Source organism: Parasteatoda tepidariorum, chromosome 2, assembly GCF_982258835.1.
Source record: "Parasteatoda tepidariorum strain Cologne lab strain chromosome 2, Ptep-v5.0, whole genome shotgun sequence".
NCBI lineage: Eukaryota > Metazoa > Arthropoda > Arachnida > Araneae > Theridiidae > Parasteatoda > Parasteatoda tepidariorum.
This window is the reverse complement of record NC_141756.1, coordinates 21,325,912-21,352,494: the sequence shown is the minus strand read 5'-3', so window position 1 is coordinate 21,352,494 and position 26,583 is coordinate 21,325,912. Positions and strand designations below refer to the sequence as shown.

Below are 26,583 nucleotides of genomic sequence, written 5' to 3'. Positions count from 1 at the left end.
GTAGTATTTTTACTTAACCACAATGCAATTAATTTATTACAATAATCACAGTTAAACAACTAATATTATAATTCTTATTATTGAGGAATATGGATTCCAGCGTGAATTTTTTTTAAATTGCGTGACAATGAATCGCGGTGTATTTTTTTTAAAAATCGGTGAGATATTTTTAAAGTACGTGATTACGAATAGCGATGCGTGATTTTAAATCAAGTGGATGCAATTTCAAATCACGTTTTAAATAAGTAGGAAAAAACGGAACAAACGAGTCTTTTTCTTTCCAGGGCATTCGAAAAAGCGGACATATCTTTGGAAAGGCGAAATTTTTCTTTTTATTAAATTGGGAAAAAAAAGGGGGGGAACTCATCTGTGATATTATGTATAATTTTTCCTCCTTTTCCCTTCTTCACTCAGATATTTCCCAAAATCACAATTGGCCAAATAAATGGTAACCAGTTAACAACACAAATATTTATTAACAAAGAAAAAAAAAACGAATTTTGAAGAAAATTAATATAACCAATCCACCTAAACAATTCGCTTCCGCTCTCCATCAGAGCGTTCCCTCCTCTGTCTTTTTACAACATCTACCTTGATGACAGCGCCATCACAACATGGAGGCATGACACCCCCCCGACAAGATTGCGCTACACCTGGTATAGCGAAATCTGATCCACACAAAAGGATAATATATATATAAAAATATATTAAACACTTAATTGTAAATAAAACATATGAATAGAATACTTGTTACAATTACTTACACATAAAATATGCGAAATGAAAATAGTAGAACTATGACAGATGTATAGTTGCCTGGTTATAACACATAATATATACAAATCAAATTTCTATAAAACTGGTATATATAAACAATTACAGATGAAAAGAATCCTTGATACAATTGATACGATATTGCAATAGATATTCAATTTCAATAATACTCATATATATATTTACAGATGAAAAGAAGCCTCGTTATAAAACAGGTTATCATATATGTTAGATTGTTTTTTAATAAGTACGCAAAACATTTAATCACTTACTAGTCTTGATAGACCATCAGCATTTTTTAACTGAGCACCTGGGCAGTGTGTGATATGAATATTGTACCTTTGGAGAGCTAAAGCCCACCGTTGCAACTTAGCAGATTGGGGTGCTGACTTCTGTAAAAATATTAAAGGATTATGATCAGTTATAATGTCAATATTCGCACCAAATACGTAATTTTCGAACTTTTTAATCGACCATACTACAGCATACGCTTCACGTTCAATCGTAGCCCAGTTCTGTTGCACTTTGTTCAGTTTTTGGCTAGCAAAACTGATGGGGCAAAGTTGACCGTTATCATCTCTTTGGGATAAGCAAGCACCAACACCATAGGAACTTGCATCACACTGTATAACATACGGTTTTTTAGGATCTGGAGTATAAAGAGAAGGAGCTTCAATCAACTTCTTCTTTAGTTTTTGGAAGGATAATTCCTCTACGTCAGTCCAAGGAATAAGCTCTGGAACTTTCTTTTTGGTTAAATCAGTCAGTGGTTTTGCTATCTCAGCATAGTTTTGTATATAATTTCTATAATAATTAAAGAGACCTAAAGCACTTTTTAAAGCTGACTTGGTTTTAGGTGTTTCGATGATTTCAATAGCACGAAGCTTTTCAGGATCTGGTTCATGTCTACCATCTCCTATAATATGACCTAAATACTTGATTTGTGTTTTTGCGAAAACACATTTCTTGACATTAACAGTGAATTTTAGATCAGTTAATTTAGACAGTACCATATCTAATTGTTTAAGATGTGTATCCCAGTCACAAGAAAATATAGCTATATCATCGAGATATGCTTTGCAGAATTCACGATATTCACTTAAAGCACTGTTCATCACTTTCTGAAAAGAAGCTGCTGCGTTGCGGAGACCAAATGGCATTACCTTCCATCTATATTGGGCTCGATGAGTTTTAAATGAAGTAAGATCACGGCTTTCCTCTTCTAAAGGAATTTCCCAGTACCCTTTTAATACATCTAGGCAAGTTATAATTTTAGCATGTCCAATTTGGTTGATGAGATCTGATGAATTTTCCATTGGGTAATCAAAAGGTTTTGTTACAGCATTTAAATGTCTGAAATCGATGCATAAACGCATACTACCATCCTTCTTTGCCACGCAAACTACTGGGTACGCAATGTCTGCTTCACTGGGCTCAATAAGACCTAGATTTTCTAATTCCGAAATTTGTTTGTCAACTTCAGTCTTTAAAGATTCGGGGATTTTGTAAATGTAGGGTTTCTTCCTCTCAGCACCTGGTATTAATCGAATTTTATGTTCACCTACATTAGCTACTTGTACTTTACCGGAGAATAATGATGCATGCTTGTGCAAAAGTTCAAGCAACTCTGTTTGTTTACTTTCTTCTAAATGACTAACATTTACCTCAATGTCATCTTTTCCTAACGAAGGTGTTATAATTGGTGTAGGATGAATTTCACCAAATTCAACATCATCTTCAAAAATAACTCCCACGGTTTGTGTTCTAGCATGAAAATGTCTGATTTTGTTAGCATGAATATGTCGCACATTGCCATCTGGTAATTTAACCTTATATGAATTAGGATTAACTCGTTCTATTATTTCGCCTGGTCCCGTCCATCTTGCGTACAGTTCATTCGAAGAATCCGGAATGAGTAAATAGACTAATTCACCTTTCTTAAACTCTTTCATTCTTGTACTTCGATTAAAATAATGAGCGTAAGAATTTTGTTTCTTAGTTGTAGTCAAAGAAGCGAGATCTGCCGCCTTTTCTAAATTTATTTTTAATTCCTGTAAATAATCTACAGCCGAATTGCTAAGATTTAAGGGTAATGGAATCTCACCTGACCAAGAAGATTTTAGAACTGACAAAGGGCCTCTAGCTTCGCGTCCATACATAAGTTTAAAAGGAGATATTCCCGTCGTACAATTTGGTACTTCGCGGTACGCAAAAAGTAAATATGGAATATGTTTATCCCAATCGGTAGGATCTGAACGGATAACATGGTGTAACATCTGTTTAAATACCCTATTCCATTTTTCTATTAAACCATTGGAAGCTGGGTAAGATGGGGTGGAAAATCGAGGACTTGCTCCTAACCTATTTTCAAATTCTTTCGTCAATTGCGAAGTAAAATTAGTACCCTGGTCACTGCAAATTACTTCTGGAATTCCGGTACGCATGAATATCTCTAAAAGGGCATCGCATGTTGTCTTAGCAGACAAATTTTTTAGTGGGACGACTTCGGGCCATCTAGAATTTTGATCAATTAAACATAAACAATATTTATGTTTTCTACCTGAGGGTGGAACAATTTCTCCAATTAAATCTATATTTACCGTGTGAAAAGGATATGGAGCTCTAACGACAGGGGTTATAGGAATTTTATCAGATTTTCGCTCCGGACTTTTTAATTGACAATTTTTGCAAGTTTTACAATAATTTTCAACATCTTTTGAAACATTAGGCCAATAAAAAGATAATTTTATGCGTTCCTTAGTTTTTCGTATTCCTAAATGATTCTCATTATGAGCTAATTGAAGAACTTTATCCCTATAAATTTTAGGTAATACTAATTGATATATTGTATCGCCACAAATTTTATCTTTATGAAATAATAAATCATCTCGCAAAAAGAAATTATTCTTTTTCAAACTAGCATCTTTAAAAGAGTTCTTTAAAGTTAAACAATCTTTCTGCATTTCTCGAAATTTATTAGCCTCCGAATATTCATCACTAGAACTGCATAATTTATTAGTATTCGACATTAAATAAATACCGCACTCTGTTTCACTTTCTTCCGATTGTGAAAATGAATCCTCTGACCTTGATGAACTTTTATTCATTTCTTCCCCCTCGTCTACTGACGGGTCGCATTCTAAAACTAAAGTGTTTTCGATTTCAGCTGAATCATCATTTTGATAAATCAAAGAATTATAAGCGTCCGGTGTAATTAAACAAGGGATGTTTAGTTTATCTGTTAAAGCAAACAAAATATTTGAACTATAAAATAGACAATCCTCAGGGTTCTTATAATAAACTGGCAATATAGCTAATTTCGCCTCGACTTGTTCTTTAAATGCGGATTGTAAAATTATTTTTCCCTTAGCTTCTACACTGGTTATCATAAATTAAGGAAAAATCACAAAAATAGCGATAACTCTTTCAAAAGTAAGCCAAACCGTGCAAAATTTGCATATGTTGTCCACTAAGAGTAGCTGAGTAAAATTGCAATATGCAAATTAGTGGCGCTGCACTCGGCTTACGTCATCTGCCTGGAGCATAAAAGTCCAAGTTTGAGAGAAAGCACACAAATTTTACTGTGATTGCGACATTGAAAATCTGAGATAGCCAATTCGTAATAATGACCTCTAGGCATCATTTGCCTGAAGAACTACGATGGAGAGCCATCGGGAGACTAGAGGCAGGGCAGAGTCAATCAGAAGTGGCCAGATGGCTAAATGTGAGTCTGTGGTTCATAGACTTTGGAGGCAATTTCAAACCACAGATTCGGCATCTAGGAGGTTCAGTCAAGGACGGCCAACTGTTACGACCAGTGCCGATGACCGATATTTGACATTAAGTGCACGCAGGAATAGAACCGCTACTCCGACACATCTTAGATCCTCTCTTGCTGCAGCCACCGGAAGGTTGGTGTCAACGTCAACTGTGCGCAGAAGGCTCCACGAAGGTGGTCTGTATGCGAGACGACCAGCCATTTGCGTGCCGCTCACATCACGCCATAGGAGAGACCGTTTGCAGTGGGCCCGACAACATGTCCACTGGACGTCAGATCAATGGAGGCCTGTTCTCTTTACGGATGAGTCCAGGTTTAGTCTAGAAAGTGACAGTAGACGTTATTTGATATGGAGAGAACCTGGGACCCGTTATCATCCATCAAACATCCGTGAAAGAGATGCATACGGAAGAGGCAGTGTCTGTGTTTGGGGAGGCATATCCTTAGGAGGGCGCACATACCTCCATGTCTTTCCAAGGGGAACCGTGAATGCTCAGGTTTATCGAGACAACATCCTTGATGCTTATGTGCGCCCATATGCCGGGGCAATTGGTGATTGCTTCCTGTTACAGGACGATAATGCAAGACCACACAGAGCTCGCATTGTTGATGATTATCTTCAACAGGAAACAATTACTCGCATGGAGTGGCCAGCTCGATCCCCGGACTTGAATCCTATCGAGCACGTTTGGGATGCTCTAGGGAGGCGTGTATCTGCCATCAATCCGCCCCCTCAGACCCTTGCCACGCTTGCAACTGCTTTACAAGAGCAATGGCTCTCACTTCCTATTGAACTGATAGACCGCATAATTGAAAGCATCACACATCGCTGTTTGTGCTGTATTGCTTCTAGAGGCAATCATATTCCATATTAAAGGTACTTTTTCTATTGCAAACCGATACTTCCAATTTGTTTATTTTATACATGTGCTAATTTCTATACTACTATTAATGTCTGATAATTTCTTTTCATGTTGTTTAATACCTTACTATGTGTTGTATATTGTGGGTAAGTTTCATAAAATTTCATGTGTAATTTCTTGAGTTATCGCGATTTTTGTGAATTTTCCTTAATTTATGATAACCAGTGTATTTCTAAAGACGGAAGTAGGGTCGTATTCAAAATTGAAATCTCAGCCCCGCTATCGATGATCGCGTCTATTTGTCTACTTGCAATAGAAATGGAGACTTTTTGTAACGGGTACAAATTAATTTCATTTAAAGTTTTAGAACTCTGCAAATGTTTCGAATTTACGTTTGTAACAACTGCAGTATTATCACTGGATTTATTCATAGACGTTTGTGTGTTACTTCGCGTTTTGTTTTGAATATCATTACCGGCTTTATTTGATTGATCATAGTATTTATTTCTTCTATTTGGGCAACTCTTAGCCATATGTGAGTTACTAGAACAGATATAACATTCGCGTGTGTGGGGAAAATATTTGTTTTCTCTAGTAAATGGGGTTTTTCTCAAAGGTGGTGGAACATACTTAGTGTTTCCATTCGGATTGCGATTGTTAACCGAATTATCATACAATTCTGAAAAATTTCTACCTTTAGAGGTAAACCAATTATCACATAATTCAGCTATCTGCCTAGGTTTAAGCCAAGTATCTAATTGTTTTATTCTAACATAGCTTCGAGTTTCGTTGTCTAACGCACTTAGTAATCTATCGCTAACTATTAATGCATTCAGCGTTTCAAAATCTTTTACATTTTTAAGTTCACAATAAAAGTCCCAATTGGCTCTTAGTCTACTAGCAAATTGCAAATGGTTTTCATTTTTAGATCTTTTGGCGTTTAGAAAGTTTTCTAGACAGGCTTCTGGGGTAGGTTGAAATTCTTTTAAAATTAAAGCTTTAACTTTAGGATAATCTTTTATTTCTTCCGCGTTTGCATAAACTACCAAATGTGCCGCTCGTTCACCTAACAGATTAAATAATATTTCGACTTTAAATTCTTCCGGGACATTTTTTATTACAAATGCTTTTTCAAGAGACGTAAAAAATAAATTCCAAGATTCGGGTTTACTAGGAACGGAAATAGTTAAGGTTTTAACGCTTTTGATTAATGTTTCTAAGTTATTATTATTCGAACTAAAATCATTCCCTACATTGGAGTTACAGCTATTACTCTCTGTCTGCATTCTAGTTAATTCTAATTGTGCTTTAACAATCTCAAGCCTAGTCTTCTCGAGTTCTAATGCTGCTTCAGTTGTTGTTTTGTTTTGATTCTTTCCTGCACTTAACAATTCTGCTTCTTTTTTCTCTCGTTCAATACGTTCGGAAACTGTAGTAATTAAAAATTCTTTAACAAAATCAAAGTCATTTTTAAATTGATCACTTTTTTCTATCAAATCTTTTAAATCAACAACTCTATGCTCCGATTTTACTTCTAAACCTAACTCTTCGGCAGCTACTACCAAATCTTCTTTTTTCATCCCCCTTATGTTAAACATAATTGTTCTATTTATTTCTATTCCCAAAATAATTATAATTTCTTTAAATCTCCTACAACTCTCTACTATCTAATACAATTATTCTCCTCTTTAAGAATATCACTTAAAATCAATACTTCTCATAATTCAATTCTTAAAATGTTCTTTATAAACAGAATATGATAAATCTCATACCTTGATTTATGCTCTGGTTCTCGAAAGAGAGCGTGCTGTGATATTATGTATAATTTTTCCTCCTTTTCCCTTCTTCACTCAGATACTTCCCAAAATCACAATTGGCCAAATAAATGGTAACCAGTTAACAACACAAATATTTATTAACAAAGAAAAAAAAACGAAGTTTGAAGAAAATTAATATAACCAATCCACCTAAACAATTCGCTCCATCACAACATGGAGGCATGACATCATCCATGTGCATTTGCAATAATCGAAGGCAATTTTTTCCCAATACTTCATCCAGAAGATCCCTCGTCTTCTATATTGGGTTTCAAATTACAAAGCTACGAAGATGAGCATTGGTAGTCGTAAACTCAAAATCGGGGAGGCTGTTCAACGACGGTTATAAAATAAAATAAAAAAATTTCATCTAAATCTACTAGTAATAAAGCAAGTGTTGTGTGTATTAAAAAACATATGAATAAATCTATTGTAAACATATCTGGTAAACATGATGGCTGCGCCGTTAATTTTCGTGTTTCCATAAACGCTTTCTTTAGCTCTGGATAAAAGTTGCGACTCCGTGTTAGTATGTGATTTTTTTTTTATTTCGGATTATACTACGTGCTTTTTACTATTAAAATTTAAAAAAAGAAAATTTCAAATGAAAAATATGTTTTATTCTTAACTTTAGGGATCAACCAATACCCAGTTATTAAATGGTGGTAAATATGATAATTAGTGCTGCTGTGTGTGTAAAAAAGAATTAAAGTTTATGGTGATGAGATAGAAAATCATTAAAGAATAAAAAGAAAATCATTCAATAAAACTTAATCAAATTAGCCGTATAATAGAATTAGATAAAATACTGGATACAATCATCCTAATTAACCTAGCCATTAACTAATTAAATTTACTGCCACACGTGGTGGATAATTTAACAATTTAGTGGTAGTATAAAGCTAAAAGGAGTCTCTGGAAAAATAAATAATAAATTTAGATATAAGTAGATAAAGCTGAAATAAAAAAAAGAAACATAATTCTAAGAAAACGACAAAAATTACTTACACAGATTTATTTCCATCACATTAAATGAGGTCACACTAAAATCAAAAAATGCATATTTCAAATTTCTCTAACACTCAAGTAGAAATCAAAAATTAATTTTGATTATTGTTTTCCACTACAAACATTACAGATCAACATGGATCCTGAAAGATTATCACAATTTCATTATTGAGAATCAGACGCTACTCTCCATTCTTGGAGAGAACAACGGCAGGCCGAAGCCTCCGCGCCTCACCAACTCTTATCATAGACTGAGGTATCAAATTACTTCCAAAGGGACGCTTCATTATTGTTGCCACCATTCCAATACTTCCTTCCCAAAATCTGGATGTAGGTGTCTCTGCCCTCGAGTTGGAATTTGGCTCTATCTGCTCCTAGAATCCTGAACCATAGTCATGGGAAATTTGGAGACTTGTGAAAAAATATATTATTAGAATAAATCGTCGAGTGTGAAAAGTTCCGTGGAGTGTGAAAAGTTCTCATCAATGAAGAGTGTGAAGAATTCAAAGTAGAATAAACCTTGGAGTGTGAAAAGTTCTTATCAATAAAGAGTGTGAAGAATTCAAAGTAGAATAAACCTTGGAGTGTGAAAAGTTCTTATCAATAAAGAGTGTGAAGAATTCAAAGTAGAATAAACCTTGGAGTGTGAAAAGTTCTTATCAATAAAGAGTGTGAAGCATTCAAAGTCTATTTAGTGCCTCAAAAATTATTGTTACAATGTGTAACATTATCCTTCCTTAAAAGGAAAAAAAATGAATAAAAAAAATTTATATGTACCAAAATTTTTTTTTTTTTTTTTTTTTTTTTTTTTTTTGTGATGTGACCTCTGAGGAACATGTAAAGGAAAAAAAAATATCACAAATAAACACATATCAAAAATTCCTGAATATATAATACATAAATCACAACCATTATTGTCGTTTCCTTTGGGAAATTAATGTATCTCACTCTCTCTCTCAAAACACAAACAGATTCTCTACAAGCGTAGAGTAAGAAATTATCATACTATATACAATTCAAACTTACATACCTTAACACTACTGTCTTTAGTATAAATGATAAGTTTGAATACATAAATATATACTACATATGTTTATAACCAGAGTTTGCATATTTTTTTTTAACATCTATGTAGCTACATCTTTTTTATAATCCTACTCTGGTACTAAATTTTACAAAAAAAAAAAATTTTATTTTCTCAAATCTCTTTCAAATCATTTTATTCTTATGTTACTTTATTTTATTTTATAACTTTTATTTACCAATATGATTTAGCTTAATATATATATATTCTCCTCTTCTCACATTATGTGATTTCTAAATCGAATTCATGTATTTGTCTGACAACATGATGAGTTCAACATCAAAAGTAAAAATTTTAAATAAATGGTCAAAAAAATATATATATGGTAATACAAATAATTTGCTAACTTTGAACAGGATTTTTCCTATTCAATGAAATCTGGACCAGCCATAACACATTGAATCAAATTTTGGCCTAAATTTGGAAAAATGCAATTCAAAAAATAGAAATGTAAAAACAAAATAATATTCATCAACTTAAACCATTTGTATTTTCACCAGAAAATTAAACTCATTATCATTGTTTTCAAACACAACAATTCAAATCTTTAATTAGATTTAGTATAATCTTACTCATTAGTATTCTATACTCAAATCATGTTCCTTGACCATCTCATTCTCTAATTCCTTTCTTAAAATTCTTTTCTTAAAAAGTTTACTAACATGAAATTTTTTGTATAGGTCTCTTTGCTTATCTTTAATGTGTATTAGGTAATTATTATTCCTAAATTTTTTTGTTATTTCAAATGGACCTTCATATTTGGGATTTAGAGAATTTACATCAGTATTTATCTTTAAGTAAACAAGATCTTTACAATCATAATTAGGAGTTGGTCTACCTTTTATATATTTTCTATGCATTTCAAAATATTTGTTTTCATTTCGACTTACTATTTCTCTAGTCTCTGCAATTTGTTGTCTTAATTTTTTGATATAGTCAGATGGGTTTTCTTCACTGTTGGTATTAACACTTGTATTTAAAGGGAGATTTAAATTACGACCAAAAAATAGTTCAGCAGGAGTATAACCTGTTACCACGTTGATAGAAGAATTATAGTGTAATTTGAAAAATAAAAGCTTTTTAGTCCATTCCCAACTATTGTTACACATTGAAGCTATAGATTCTTTTAGAATTCTGTGAGATCTCTCAATTAAACCATTAGATAAAGGATAGTAAAATGAAGTTTTACGATGTTCAATGTTTAAAGCCCTAATAAAATCTTGAAACTCCTCAGAGGTAAAGTTGGTACCATTGTCAGAAATAATGGATTGAGGCAAACCAAATTTTGAAAAATGTTCATTTAAATTATTTATAATTGTTGAAGATTTAATGTTAGTTAAAGGTATCGCCTCTAAATACCTTGAATAATTGTCAATAATAGTTAAAATAAAAAATTTATTATCAATTGATCTGGGTAGTTTCCCAACAATATCTATAGATAAAATTTGTCCTACACTTAAATCACCTTTTTCAATGAATTTAGTCTCAGTTACTTTAGATTTTGGCTTATTTGCCAAACATGCATCACAAGAATCAACAAAATTTTGGGTGTCTGCCAACATCCCATACCATGCATAATTTCTTTTTAACAAATTATAGGTCTTAAAAATGCCAAAATGTGCAGCATGTGCTGCCTTTAAAATTTCACCTCTTAATGAGATGGGTATAAAAATTCTATTTAAAGTCTTATATGGATGTTTAGGTGGTCTCACCTTCATCATCAAAATACCATCATTATTGACAAAAAATTTTTTAGAAATTAGTTTATCATTATCATTTAGTTTTTTAAAGATTTCCTTAGTTTGTGTACAATTTTGTTGAGAATTTTTTATATTCTCTATTTTAAGCTTATCATTAACTTCAAAAATATTTGCATTATTTACAACAGCATTATCATTAGTTACTCTAGATAGGTAATCGGCTGGATTCTTAAAACCAGGAATATGTTGAATTGTATAATTAAATTCCTGCATATACATTAACCATCTGCCTACTATCTCAGGTTGTTTTTGTAAGTTGATGTGAAAAGTTAAAGCCTTAGCATCCGTAAAAATAACAAAATTTTTTCCATAAAGATGTTGATGGAAATGTTTAATTGAATCCACAATTGCTAAAAGTTCCCTACGGATAGATGGGTATTTAGATTCAGAATGGGTTAACTGCCTAGAATAAAATTCTATAGGGTCAAAATTGTCCTTATTCTTTTGCATTAATATTCCACAAAGAGCACTGCTAGAAGCATCAGTTACCAAATAAAATTTTTGTTCCTCATTTATATTCTTTAAAGTTGGTTTAAGTAGTAGTTGTTCAGATATATTTTCAAAAGCATCCTGACAATCTTTATTCCAATTAAAAATAACATTTTTTTTTGTTAAGTTTACAATGGGTTTGATGATCTCTGCAAAGTTGTAGATTAAATGTCTAAAATAACCAATCATACCTAAAAAAGTTTGAATTTGTTTAACATCTTTTGGAACAGGAAATTTTAAAATTTTGTCTATATTATCAGAAGCGGGTGAGAAACCATTAGAATTTACATCAAAACCTAAGTATTTAATGTTAGATTTACAGATTTGTATCTTAGCTGGATCTAGAGTTAAATTAAATTTCTTTAATCTATCAAAAACCTTAACAAGTAATTGTGACATTTCCTCAATGGAATCTGCAGCAACAACAATGTCATCAAGAAAATACTGCACATTAGGACCTTTAATGTCATCTAAACATTTAGAAATTAAGTTATGGAAAAAAGAAGTACTGTTGCGAGAACCAAAAGGAAGACGAGTAGGTTGGAAATTTCCTATCTCACAACAAAATGCTAATTTGGATTTGTCCTTTTCTTTTAATTTTATTTGGAAAAATGCACTTTTGAGATCTAAAACACTATAATATGACTTTCCAGAAATGTTATGCAAGATATCATTAATTTTTGGAAGACAAATTTTGAAAGTCTCAGTAACTGAGTTAAGTAACCTATAATCTATAACCATTCTGAATTTTTGCAATTCAGGATCATCAACATAAGGCTTTTTTTTGACAAAAATTACAGGAAAACAATAATTGGAAGAAGATGGTTCAATTATTCCTGCATTTAATAGATCTTTAATCTCTTTTTTGGCAAAATTTTTTGCAATATTAGGAATCGGATATGGTTTGGTTTGGATAGAAAAGTTATGCAATAAATTAAATTCAGGTACTACTGCATCCGTAGATCCTAAAGTTGTATAAGATTGAGAGAAAACTTGATAATTGTTTAACAAAACTTGAAGTATCTTATCCGCATCTACCTTATTTAAATGACTCAAATCAAAATCAGAGGCATTAAGCTCTTTTTTTCTCAGTTGATGAATTTCATTTAGATTTAAATTGTTAATTTGGTAATTAGTATTTTCTTTAGGTTTAATTATATCATCATCTTTAATACTAATAACATTTCCTAATTTTGTACCCTTATTAATCACAATCTTATTATCTGTGTTATTTTCGATTAAAGTACAGAATTTTTTATCCTTAAATTCATTAACAGATTCATAGATATTATAATTTAGTTTGTTTTTGTTTGGAGAAAAAAGCATTTGTTTACTTTCTTTTATATCCTCAGATATACCTAATTGAATTAATATTTGAGAATGGGGTTCTAACACAATCTTTTTTTTTGCAAAAGCAAAATTATTTACAATCTTTACATCACTTAAAACATTATTTACAATACGAGGAGTATCCTCGAGAAAATCAAAAGAATCATGGTTCACTATAAGTTTTTTGTTGGGTATATCTAAAACAATTTTATTCTGTTGAATGAAATCATACCCTAAAATTATTTTATATTTATAAGCCCAAGAATTCTTAGTTACAAAAAATATCCCTTGAAACCATTTAGTGTCAATTTTGAATTTAGAAGAAATTGCAGACATATACGGAACAGTATTGTTGTCGATAGTATGAATTCTTACAGATCTAGATAAATAACTTATTTTAGTGTTTTCTTTAATTTCATTAAGAGTGATAGGATCAATTAAACTAAGATTTGCACCAGTATCTAGTAAAGCCGGAATGGTTAAGTTACCAAATCTTAACAAAATAATAGGTAGAGATTCTGAATCGTTACTGTTATTACAGGTCATTACATGTTTATTTACTTTTTCTACTCCTTCATTTGTATCTTTTATTTTACTATTTTTTTTTGTTATATCCTCTTCAGTTACCCAATTACTATTCTTATTGTTATTAGAAATTTTTGAATTATATTCCTTAACCTTATCATAATCTGAATTAAAATTTTTATCTTTAAAATTACTATTGACATAAATTTTAGTTTTATATATTTTGTTCTTATCATTCGGAAATCTATCTTTTTTGCCAATATTTCTCTTTTTTAACCTTAAGTTACCAGTTAATTTTTGATCATTTGAATTTCTACTGGTTCTTGTAAGCTTTGTATTTTTCCACTTGTCACAAGAACCATTAACTAGTTTAAATTATTTTGTCTTCTGTCCGTACTGTTGTTACCCCTCTTTCTAAAATTTCTATTGAATCCTCTTCTGAAAGAGCTGCGGCTTCTTTCATAAGGCTTAAATTTGTTGTTTACATTGTAGTTTTTAGGATAATACCAACATTCTGTGGTGATATGATTTCTACTACATATATGACAAGTTATCTTTGGTTGATTCAATTTGTTCGATTGTGAGATGTTGTTGACCGATTTAGTTTTAGTTAAATCATTTATTTTTTGAGTCAATTCCTCAATTTTTTTGTTGCTTTCTATCTGGCTTCTTAATAAGATTTCAATTTCTGATGATTTTGTTACATTATTCAGATGGGCTTCATTCATTGAAATCGCATTTTCAATATCTATAGCAATTTTGCCTATTTCATTGAAATTTGATGCTCCCCTTTTCATAACCTCGATTCTAATATCTGGACGCATGCTGTCAAGCAGCTTTTGTGATTTCATTTTCCTAGCTAGACTTAAAGTTTGCTCGTTACTATCTCCATTGATTTCTAGATACTCATCAGTAGCCTTTTCTACCTCTTCAATTAAATTTCTTATGCTTTGATTTGGTTTTTGAATCAATGAGTTAAACTTACTCTGTAATTCTGTGTAACTTAATTTCCTGGAAAATTTATCTTTTAATAATTTAACTATGCATTCGTATTCCATGTCAACATTTGTTTTGGCCTCACTAACTACTTTCAATGCTTCTCCTGCAAGATTTAACTTTAATATCAGACTTTTTTTTTTGTCGTCCCATTTTTCTAACTGAGCGATTTGCTCTAAATTATTCAGAAAAAAATTTAAATTTTCCTCTTTGCTACCCTTAAAAGTTTGCAGCGAATTCGCTAAGGAATATGCAGATTTAGCCATAGTGTAATATTAATTCATAGAAAAATTTACCTAATTAATATCTACCTTAAAATATCACTAAAATGTATATTAACAATCAATACATAGCATTCAAACCCCCAAAAACAATATTCATACAATACATACAATACTCCATATCAAAATAATATATAAAATGTAGTTTAAAAAATATTATCAAAAATGTTGTCAAATATATTTTCATATTAATAAAAATCAATAATCTTATTGAAATACTATTGAAATTAGTATCATCACCGAAATCTTGCCCTATTAAAACATCATAAACACTGAAATCAATCAATGTATTTACCACAATTACCAAATAAATTCTCTATGTACTTATTTAAATTTAATATCATGCACATAGAAATAATTAATATATTCAAAAAATATATCATGATCTGAATTAAAATGCTAATTAACAATCATTCCAACTCAATTAAAATATCAACCAAATCATTTAAAATTTAAAAAAAAAACCTATTTTCAATTATATTGTTCCAAATATATCACCAAATTATATATTGAATTACATATAAAATTTTAAATGTTCAAAAGTAATATTTATATTCAAATACTTCATATTCAAAAGTATATTATGATATAGCGATTCACATATAAATCAAAAGTATATTTCTTGTGACAACATATATATCAATATTAAAATCCAATTTGATACATTATTACTTATTGTTTAAATGTCAACAATAAAAATTTTTATTTGTGAGAGAGAGCGAGATAAATGTTTAAAACAAATCAATTATTTGATCATATTTTTTTTTGCACAAGGCACTTAGTATTTAAAATTTAATAATATTTCAGCCATAAATTAATTTAAAGCCAAAGTTTCCAGAGATTCTCCTAAAAAAATTATTTATTCTTAACACCAGATTCGAAACCACGCGACGGCACCATATATTAAATGGTGGTAAATATGATAATTAGTGCTGCTGTGTGTGTAAAAAAGAATTAAAGTTTATGGTGATGAGATAGAAAATCATTAAAGAATAAAAAGAAAATCATTCAATAAAACTTAATCAAATTAGCCGTATAATAGAATTAGATAAAATACTGGATACAATCATCCTAATTAACCTAGCCATTAACTAATTAAATTTACTGCCACACGTGGTGGATAATTTAACAATTTAGTGGTAGTATAAAGCTAAAAGGAGTCTCTGGAAAAATAAATAATAAATTTAGATATAAGTAGATAAAGCTGAAATAAAAAAAAGAAACATAATTCTAAGAAAACGACAAAAATTACTTACACAGATTTATTTCCATCACATTAAATGAGGTCACACTAAAATCAAAAAATGCATATTTCAAATTTTTCTAACACTCAAGTAGAAATCAAAAATTAATTTTGATTATTGTTTTCCACTACAAACATTACAGATCAACATGGATCCTGAAAGATTATCACAATTTCATTATTGAGAATCAGACGCTACTCTCCATTCTTGGAGAGAACAACGGCAGGCCGAAGCCTCCGCGCCTCACCAACTCTTATCATAGACTGAGGTATCAAATTACTTCCAAAGGGACGCTTCATTATTGTTGCCACCATTCCAATACTTCCTTCCCAAAATCTGGATGTAGGTGTCTCTGCCCTCGAGTTGGAATTTGGCTCTATCTGCTCCTAGAATCCTGAACCATAGTCATGGGAAATTTGGAGACTTGTGAAAAAATATATTATTAGAATAAATCGTCGAGTGTGAAAAGTTCCGTGGAGTGTGAAAAGTTCTCATCAATGAAGAGTGTGAAGAATTCAAAGTAGAATAAACCTTGGAGTGTGAAAAGTTCTTATCAATAAAGAGTGTGAAGAATTCAAAGTAGAATAAACCTTGGAGTGTGAAAAGTTCTTATCAATAAAGAGTGTGAAGAATTCAAAGTAGAATAAACCTTGGAGTGTGAAAAGTTCTTATCAATAAAGAGTGTGAAGCATTCAAAGTCTATTTAGTGCCTCAAAAATTATTGTTACAATGTGTAACACCAGTCAACTAAGAAAACGTAACTGGCACCCATTATTTAAGTAAAATTAAATTTTTTTAACCTAAAAATCTGATAGCTAAATATTTTTGAAGAGCTGTTTCCTAAAAACATTGTCTTTTTTAATTTTGTTAGCATAAATAAAAAATAATAACGACTATGATTTAAAATTTATATATAAACACAGAGAAAGAGGAAAATACAATGTTTTAAAATTTCATTTCAATTAAAGCAAAACTAGGAAGGAGAGAAGAAAAAAAAAGAAAAGAAGAGAAAACGAAAGCTCTCAATGTGTTTGAAGCTGTAATTGATTTCTCATATAACGATAAAGCAAGATCATTAAAAATGACTTTTGAAACTAGAGAGGAAATTTTATAGGAAAAAAAATAAAAAAAAATAATCGAAGCAGCATCTCAATAGGAGAGAATCGCTCTGATGAAGCTTTAATGAGGCATTCAAATTTTCGCCCCAACAGAATCGATTACGGACCCTTCTTTAATCGTAATCAGTATTTAATGACGCAGTATCGGTACACGGCGTTTCCACGGAAGTGGATGTTCGTTGGAAAGTATTTCCAGAGTACAGCAACAGATAAGAGTTGTTTACGGTGGATTCTTCCCACATAAAGGGTTTCACTTCCACGGTCGATTAAATTTGTTCTGGAATGAAACCAGATAACCACTAATGAATTAAAAGGTTATTTTAGGGACTCATTTCAGAAATCACTGGCCGACTAATTAAAAAGAACTTTTCACCCTTAAAGAATTTTAATTAAATTAGAATACAGTAGCAAATCAGCCAACTAACAATATGCATGGTATGTAACAGAACAAAGCGTTCGAACTTTCGATCCCGAAGTCCGAACGTTTTGTTCTTCGAAGGAGTTAAAAATAGAGATGTACCGGATCCAAATATTTTGCTGGGTTCAAGGGAGCATCTCTTAGTAGAGAAAAGGCTTTAGAAAGGATCAATTTAGTAGTCCGATGTAACGAACATAAACTGCGCAGTGGAGGAAATATGAAAGATGTCATTACGTTTGCATTTCTGAACGATTAAATTTCTTTTTTATGGTAACCCGTTCTGAGGCCTTCTCTCTTTCAGGAGGTATTGGTCAGGGCACTTCGTGAAAATTGAATCCTTCACGCGGCCAGTTCCGAGTACCCGGTAAAATTTAAATTTGTTGCCCGGTAGGGTTTTATAACATTCGTGCAAAACAATATAAAAACTATATAATTTTCTATCAAAAAAATATTTTACAAGATATTGTTCTAGAGAAATTTATTTCGCACTTAAAAAAAATATTTTTAGATTTTTCAAAACAATTTTTTTTAATTGTTTTTAAGAGAAATATGGGAAGACTGTTGGGATGTAGAATGATTAATTAAAATAATTTTGCAGTGTAGTGGTGATATCTGTTAATAGTGGACTTAAAATAATAAATTACATTTTTATTTCATTTTCTAAAATGTTCGAAAGCATTTATTAATGTAGCTTTTGCTAAACGCAAAATATTTAAACCAAATGACGGAAAAATAAATGAAAATGTTTTAACAATCAACAATTGTTCAACAACTCAATTTTTGCTCATCCATCAAGTATAAACGTAATTTATCTTATTTGCTGTCTTAGACGTGTAAGAAATTTAGAACTCCCAAAAAATAAAAGAACTCGTAGATCAAGCAACGAACAAGGAGCTAAGTTGCTTCCGTGAAAAACTTTTTTCTGTAAATCCAATGCATATTTGCGTACACGGATTTAAAAAGAAAAAAAAAAAAACACCAACACAAAATTTCACACTTCACATGGCTTGGCGAACTTTAACTAGACTGGTGAGAAATTAAATTTATTGAGTTATCGAGTAAGAAACACGCCTTATAGTCAAAATTTAGTTTAAAGCTACCGATGGCCAATTTTATTCCTACATAGGTAAGGAATGTAAATATGTTGAAAAGAAACAAATGTTTCTTTTGAACATAAGCGTAAACGTATGTTGCAAACTTTTTCAACTTATAATGAAAATGTAATAAAATGTTTTAAATAAGTTTTTGTTGAGTTACATGAAACTAAAAAAAAAAAAAAAAAAAAAAAAAAAAAAAATTATTAAAATAAAAACTACTTTCAAAACACTTTTTTTTTATCAATTTTTGCAAAAAGCAACTGCCTTGGTTTTAACCCGGTCTTTTAATTACTAAGAAATTTAATTTCCAATCATGTTTAAATTAGTAATAGCGTGAGGGTAATTGTGTCATTCGTAATAAAATATCTATGTTCTGTTTGCAGCTATTGTCTCTTATACTTCTTCAAAATGCCAAGCCTAAAAATACTGTTGAGTTGTCTCTAAAAACACTTGGACTGGCCAAGCTCGCCAGCCATTGGCTTTGTGGATTAAGCCAGAAAAAGGAGCGCCATATGCTTAACAAGAGAGCGCCGCTAGGGTAAAAATGCGACTTCGCTCAGATCCCCCTAGATAGATGGCAGCACCAGTCATTCGTGAAGTCACTTACACAATCTAGATATAGATCTGAAGACTTTCAATTTCACATATTCTTCAAAAACGTATATCGCATGCACTCGGTGGGTATTAAGCGGCTTTGAGGATTGAAATCCAGTCCCTCCAAACCGATGCCACGCCCCCAAACTTACTGTATTTACTCAGTTGCTAATAGCAAATTTAATATGAGAGTACAATGCATATGTTACTGTGAATCAGAGTTGGCCAAAAATGTCATCGATTACATTTTTTGATTACAGTAATCAATTACTTGTAATCATGATTACAATTTTCAAAAATTTTGATTACAGCTGTAATGATGATTACAATATTGATTACAGTAATCAATTACTTGTAATCGTAAATACAAATTTTAATTACAGCTTTAATTAGCTACAAGTAATTGATTACTGTAATCGACTGTGTAATCATGATTACAGCTGTAATTAAAATTTGTATTTACGATTACAAGTAATTGATTACTTGTAATCGTGATTACAACTTTCAAAAAATTTTGATTACAGCTGTAATCATGATTACAATATTGATTACAGTAATCAATTACTTGTAATCATGATTCCAAGTAATTGCGATTACAAGTAATAGCAACGGAAACGATTACGTGTAATTATGATTACAAGTAATCAAAATATATTTTTGATTACTTGTTTTGATTATTTTATTCACAAAATTTTTTGAAAGTTGTAATCACGATTACAAGTAATTGATTACTGTAATCGACTGTGTAATCATGATTACAGCTGTAATTAAAATTTGTATTTACGATTACAAGTAATTGATTACTGTAATCAATATTGTAATCATCATTACAGCTGTAATCAAAATTTTTGAAAATTGTAATCATGATTACAAGTAATTGATTACTGTAATCAAAAAATGTAATCGATGACATTTTTGGCCAACTCTGATTCACAGTAACATATGCATTGTACTCTCATATTAAATTTGCTATTGGCAACTGAGTAAATACAGTAAGTTTGGGGGCGTGGCATCGGTTTGGAGGGACTGGATTTCAATCCTCAAAGCCGCTTAATACCCACCGAGTGCATGCGATATACGTTTTTGAAGAATATGTGAAATTGAAAGTCTTCAGATCTATATCTAGATTGTGTAAGTGACTTCACGAATGACTGGTGCTGCCATCTATCTAGGGGGATCTGAGCGAAGTCGCATTTTTACCCTAGCGGCGCTCTCTTGTTAAGCATATGGCGCTCCTTTTTCTGGCTTAATCCACAAAGCCAATGGCTGGCGAGCTTGGCCAGTCCAAGTGTTTTTAGAGACAACTCAACAGTATTTTTAGGCTTGGCATTTTGAAGAAGTATAAGAGACAATAGCTGCAAACAGAACATAGATATTTTATTACGAATGACACAATTACCCTCACGCTATTACTAATTTAAACATGATTGGAAATTAAATTTCTTAGTAATTAAAAGACCGCAATTACTTGGAATCATGATTACAAGTAATTGATTACTGTAATCAATATTGTAATCATGATTACAGCTGTAATCAAAATTTTTTGAAAGTTGTAATCATGATTACAAGTAATTGATTACTGTATTTGAAAAATGTAATCGATTACATTTTCGCTCTACTCTGATGTAATCAAAAATTTTGATTACTTGTAATCGTGATTACAAGTAATTGATTACATAGCTGTAATTATCTTTAATCAATTACAATTGTAATCGATTACTGTAATCGACGGCCAACTCTGCTGTGAATGACCGAAATTGGTGGTTGTTGATTTCCACTGGTGAATGTTGACAATCACATACTCGCTTTGGTAAATGTCCGAAATATATACTAGATCTAGTTAAGTGCCACTGCTAGCTACGCCCTATATCAATGTTCTTTAAGGTCAAGTGCCAATGTCCAGTATGCATTTAACTGGTACTACGAACTCTGATGTTTCTCCTAATCTATCCTCAGCAGACATTAAAATATCGAATAAATATAATATCAACGAGTAAATTAATATCAAATCGGATAAAACAAATATTTCGGACATTCACCAAAGTGATTGTTGGCATTCACCGGTGAAAGTCGACATTCTCTTGATTTCGGTCCTTCACGGTAACACGTATATCATATTTTTCTTTAGTCATCATTGGAATGTTTTTAGTAAATTCCCACTTTATAAATTTATTTAACTATCATATAAATTTAGATAAAACAGTTTGAACAATTAGATTTTTGAATTTGCATATTCTTTGCCTCAGCAGACATCCCTCTTTAGTTAACTTATTATTCCACCCCAAAGGTGTCCCCCGATTGAAATTCTGACAAGAGTAAAATATGTCATGCCTTAACAAGTTATTTCAGCTTCATTATCAAGAAACTGATAGAATACATGGATTTCCAAAACTACAATTATCTTTTATGAATAGTTTTTAAGTTACTTCAAATCTAAATATGCGGTAGTGTGGAATATAAAAGAATATTACAAGTATCGGTTAATATTCATTTATGTTTCCCACAACCATATTTAGATTTGAAGTAACTTAATAACTATTCATAAAGATACATAAATAAATATAAAGACATATTAATGAATATGGAATTAAAGAGAATATTACCCGGCACTAAAAAAATATTCTTTTAATATTTCACACAACCATAGCCGGTAAAATTTGTCGAATTTGAGAGGTGAATTTTTTTTACCTGAACCAGGTAATGCAAATCTGATCGGGTACCAAGTACCCGGTACATCGCGAGTAAGAACATGCCAAAGCAACAATGATATTTTTCGGTATAGAAAATTTAGTATGCAAAAAGTACTATAATTATTAAATATTTCGCAGAAATTTTTCTCTCTCTCAAAATTGAAAATTTTTAATTGACGCTTTAGAAAGACGCTATAATGCGGACAACGTTTATTCTAGGTTTACCTGAGCTCATTTATTTCTAGAACTCACTTCTTTCTATTTTTTTTATTCTCACAATGGAGGCGGAACAGAATTTGCCATAAGAAGTTTCTTCCCTGATATAACGTTCTCTTCTAAATTATACTGTAAAGAAATATTCTCGAAAAAACTTAATTTCACAGGCATGCACTTTTTTTTATTTTATTTTCACATACGAAAACAACGCAACACATCAAAGTGAACCGCAAATTTTATTAATAAAATAAACCTTCTTTTCATATAAAATTAGAAAGAGATAGGATTGATACATTATACAAACAGCATCACCGTCATAAAATACCATTTCACACGCCCTCATTTGAAGAAGCTATAACTTTCTGGAAAGTCGTAAAACTACATCTCCGAGTGAGAAAAAAGAAAGAATAACCCCGAATCACTGGAGTTTAAAACCATTCATACTTTACGCTTTCTAAACAACAAAACGATCGTTTTCTATCTAACGCAAATACAAAAACAGGCGAAGAAACGTTAACGCGTGAATGCAACGTCGTGCGCACAAAAGATAGTTTTCTTTTAAAGAGAAATAAAGGGAAAAAAATGACCATATCGTCAGTTTCAGTTGAAAAGAAGCGGCCGTAAATCATAGAATTATATATTTCATTCTTTTCAGTGACGCAAGTAGCGAAATGCAGTAAAAATTTATTCGAACAGTGGAGGCACGAACAATGTTCCTGGATTCATAAGCTCTTTCAAAACTTTTTACTAAATATACACTTTTTTTACAAACCGTATAATAAAATCCTTCGACTTAAACTTTAGCTATTTTTCAATAGAAAATATTTGCACGGAATCCGTTTAATATTAGAATATTTTTATAAACATAAAATATTAAAATGTGTGTTTAACTTCAAGAGAAGTTTTAAAAAAAAAAATTGCAGAATGCTAAACATGTCATTACTTTATTGCTACGAAATACCACACACCATTTCTATGAAGAATAGTTTAACACTGTTTTTTTTTTTTTTAACGTTTAGATTGATATTTAATTAATATTAATTTTTCTAACACTCAGATTGACGTTTACTTAATGTTTACTTCATTTAATTATTGCATAAAGGGAATTTATTTTTTAAAAATAAAAATGGGTAATAAATTATTAAATTCATAATTTAAAAAATTTACAGAATGTCAAAAATAAAGTAAAAAAAATGCTACTTTTAAAAATTTTATCACCTCACGCGATTTCTTTAAAAAAAGTGCAAAACGAAGTTTTTTTTTTTTCTTTCCTTTTTATACAAATTTTTACCCCTTTTCTTGAAAAGTGAAAAATGAGTTAAATGTAGATGTAATGGCATAAGAACTGAAATGAATTAAACAGCCTAGATTATCTGAACTCGATTTTTAGAAGTTACACGCAATATTTTATTTTTTACTTTTTATGCAGACCCATAGAAAGGTTATTTTAAAAAAATGAATTATATTGTTATTTATTTTCAAAAAATCAGACATAGTCTTCAGACAAAAATCATGTTAAAATTCTTTTATCGAATTTTAATATATTGACTGACAAAAAATCCTTTGCTTTAATGAAAATGTTGTGTAGTATCTGATTTCCATAAATGCTTTGAAATGTTTGTTAAATCTATTGCAGTATTTGCCAAATCTATTTCTCAAATTTACTTCAAATCATGCATCTTTCACATTATTTTACTATAAAAATAAGTAACTCTTGAGGGGGGGGGGAAATCAGAAATAAGTATTTTTAGTTGAGTTTACACATTTGAGGCTGCAATATTCCTATTTACTGCAATAATGATAAAAAAAAATAATAAAAACCTAATTCAAAATTCGGTAGAACAAAATCAAAGCTGAAATCGGCTTTATAAGAATAAAAATTTTGACTAAAAGCGCTTAAATCAAATTGCTATCCCAAACTGCTCCCAAATCAAAACAAATTGTTACATCAGAGTGTCCTAATCTTAATGCAAATAACTATCCCAGATGACACAAATAGCTACATCAGACTGTTCTAATCTTAATGCAGATAGCTATCCCAGGTGACACAAATAGCTACATCAGACTGTTTCAAACCGTATGCAAATAGCTAGCTTAGTCTTCTCCCAAACCAATAAAAATTTTGCTACTTCAGATTATTCTTAATCGAATAGCCCTAATGCAAATCGGTGCTCAAACTGTTGCCACACCAACACGAATTACTACATTAATTTAGTCTAAGCTAAATAATTCTAATACAAATTGTGCATGAGACTGTTGCAAACCCATACAGATTGCTAAGCCAGATCAGACTGTTACAAAAACAATGTATATTGTTAGGCCAGACTGCTACGAAACCAATGCATAGGTGAAAACTAGCACATTTTGCTACGCCACCCTGTTACAAAACCAATACAGATTGCAACACCATACTGTTAAAAACCTATACCGATAGCTACGCCAGATTGTTACAAAACCAATACAGATTGCTACGCCAGGCTGTTAAAAAACCAATACAGATAGTTACGTCAAACTGTTACAAAACCAATAGAGATTGCAACACCAGACTGTTACAAAACCAATACAGATTGCTACGCCAGACTGTTAAAAAACCAATACAGATTGCTACGGAAGACAGCTCTAATACATTAAGCACTTTTGAAATCAGTGTTTAAGGTTATCATTTGTAAAAGTCAATCAATTCAGTTAGTACGTGAATTTACCACGTTAGTATTGTTGTAAAATACAAAATAGCTTATCAAAATCGTGCCGAAATTGAATCTTTTTGCTTTCCAATCAAGGCAGTAGGGTCATTCAAAACAATCGAACGCAACTGACCCAGATCCATGGAAATGAGATCGCTAAAAATAGAGTTATTTCCTGACTTTGTAATTACGATCGCCATCATTAATTTAAATAAATAAAAAGAAACAAATGAGAAAGTGGCCATTCAGATAATAAAGAGAAACACAACAGCCCAAAGTAAATTGGAAAATTATCGGAGGGAGGAAAAAAAAAAGGGCAAAACAAACTACGACGTCGTAATTAAGATTGTGAAAAATGAGAGCGCCGGAAAAAAAAATCGATCTCTTAAGAGGCAAATAATAGCGAAAAAGGCGAGTTAATTTCGAGCCAGCGGTTGGGTTTCCGAAAAGATTTGGGTAATACCTCTGTAATTGAATTTCTAATTTGAATGAATTTGCATTCACTCAAAACAAAAAATAATTAATGGGAGAGAAAGCCGAGGGAAAGAAATAGAAAAGGAGGAAATAAATTTTTAAAATAATTAAAATAAATCTGAACTTTATCGGGATATTGTGATAGCGTCTGTTATCCGGGAAAAAATACGAGTTATTCCAATGCGAAATATTCATATGCACAAATGTTTAGAGGGAAACAAAAAAAATTTAAAATAACAGCGATCTTTTTTGAAGAGCACTATAAAAAAATTAACTTAGCTGCTTTAGAAGAAGTGTATTTATGTAAATGTAATAGAATACGAGTAAGAGATGTAATATTTCAGGTCTTAAGCAGCTGAAAACGAAAATAATGAGAGGAATGCTGGCAATTTTTTTTTTTTTTTTTAAGTCAGTTGCCTGAACAATACAGATAACAGAAGTCTTTTTCTCCCGATGTAAAAATCATTTTGATTTTATTGTGGGCAGTGGCCCCCATTCCCCCCCCCAAGCTCTTAGGCGCATTCTTGAGCAAATTCTAAATTCCCCCCCCCCAAATTATTCCTTTTATTTAGTGTAAAAATTCCCCCCCCCCCCAAGCTGTAAGTGCAAGCACCTTCCCCCCTGATGGTGGCCCCTGATTGTGGGGGTGGGTCCACACACATCTCACCAGACACCTTTTTCACCTAATCTGTTAAAATGAACAAAAGGGTGGAGTCGAGCAAATAGGGCAGTCATAGAAAAGAACAATCTTGTCTGTCCTTTTGTGAAAGGGAAACCAGGGGAAGGGAAAGCAGAATAAAATGTATGCAAAACAGAATCCAAAAATGTATGTAAAACAGCATCCATTGGGGAATCGTTTATTTATTTATTTTTAGTTACCTTTCCACGTGCCTGATAGCATGTTCAAAGTGGGTGAAACAAAGCTACCTAGACAAGTGAGGCATTATTTCCTTTTTCTTAATTGAATGATACCTAAACCTGGCCTAAAAACAGGGTTTTTTTTACATAAAAACTCCAGATTCGAGATTCTAAGAACTTTATGCATAAATATGTTTTTGTCAGAAAATATATTCTTTACACACAAATCCTGATTATTTGTAAACAATTAGTTCTTCTATTGGTTTTTAGTCTCATTCAATAAAATATAAAAAATTACACAGTACACAATGCTCTACCAGTATAAGTTGCGAACGTTTAAGTCTGCAATAAATGTAGGTCAGTAATTATACTTTTTGTACATAATGAAACTTCTATAACTTCTTAACTATTAGTCTTATTGACTTGGGATTCGTCTCATTCGGTAGAGCGCAGGGTTGGCAAGATTTTGCCGCAGGTGGAAAAAAC

General features: G+C 31.3%; 2 protein-coding genes across 2 annotated transcripts in view; both read right to left on the bottom strand.

Moving 5' to 3' along the window:
- The window catches only part of LOC107442412 (hexosaminidase D), a 206,672-nt gene that overhangs the window by 149,833 nt on the left and 30,256 nt on the right, over nt 1-26,583 (bottom strand). The gene's annotated exons all lie outside the window — the stretch shown is intronic.
- LOC147814828 (uncharacterized) lies at nt 5,628-7,143 on the bottom strand. The gene has a single exon (XM_087156498.1). It carries the CDS (start codon nt 7,011-7,013, stop codon nt 5,628-5,630), a length of 1,386 nt encoding a protein of 461 aa, XP_087012624.1. The 5' UTR covers nt 7,014-7,143.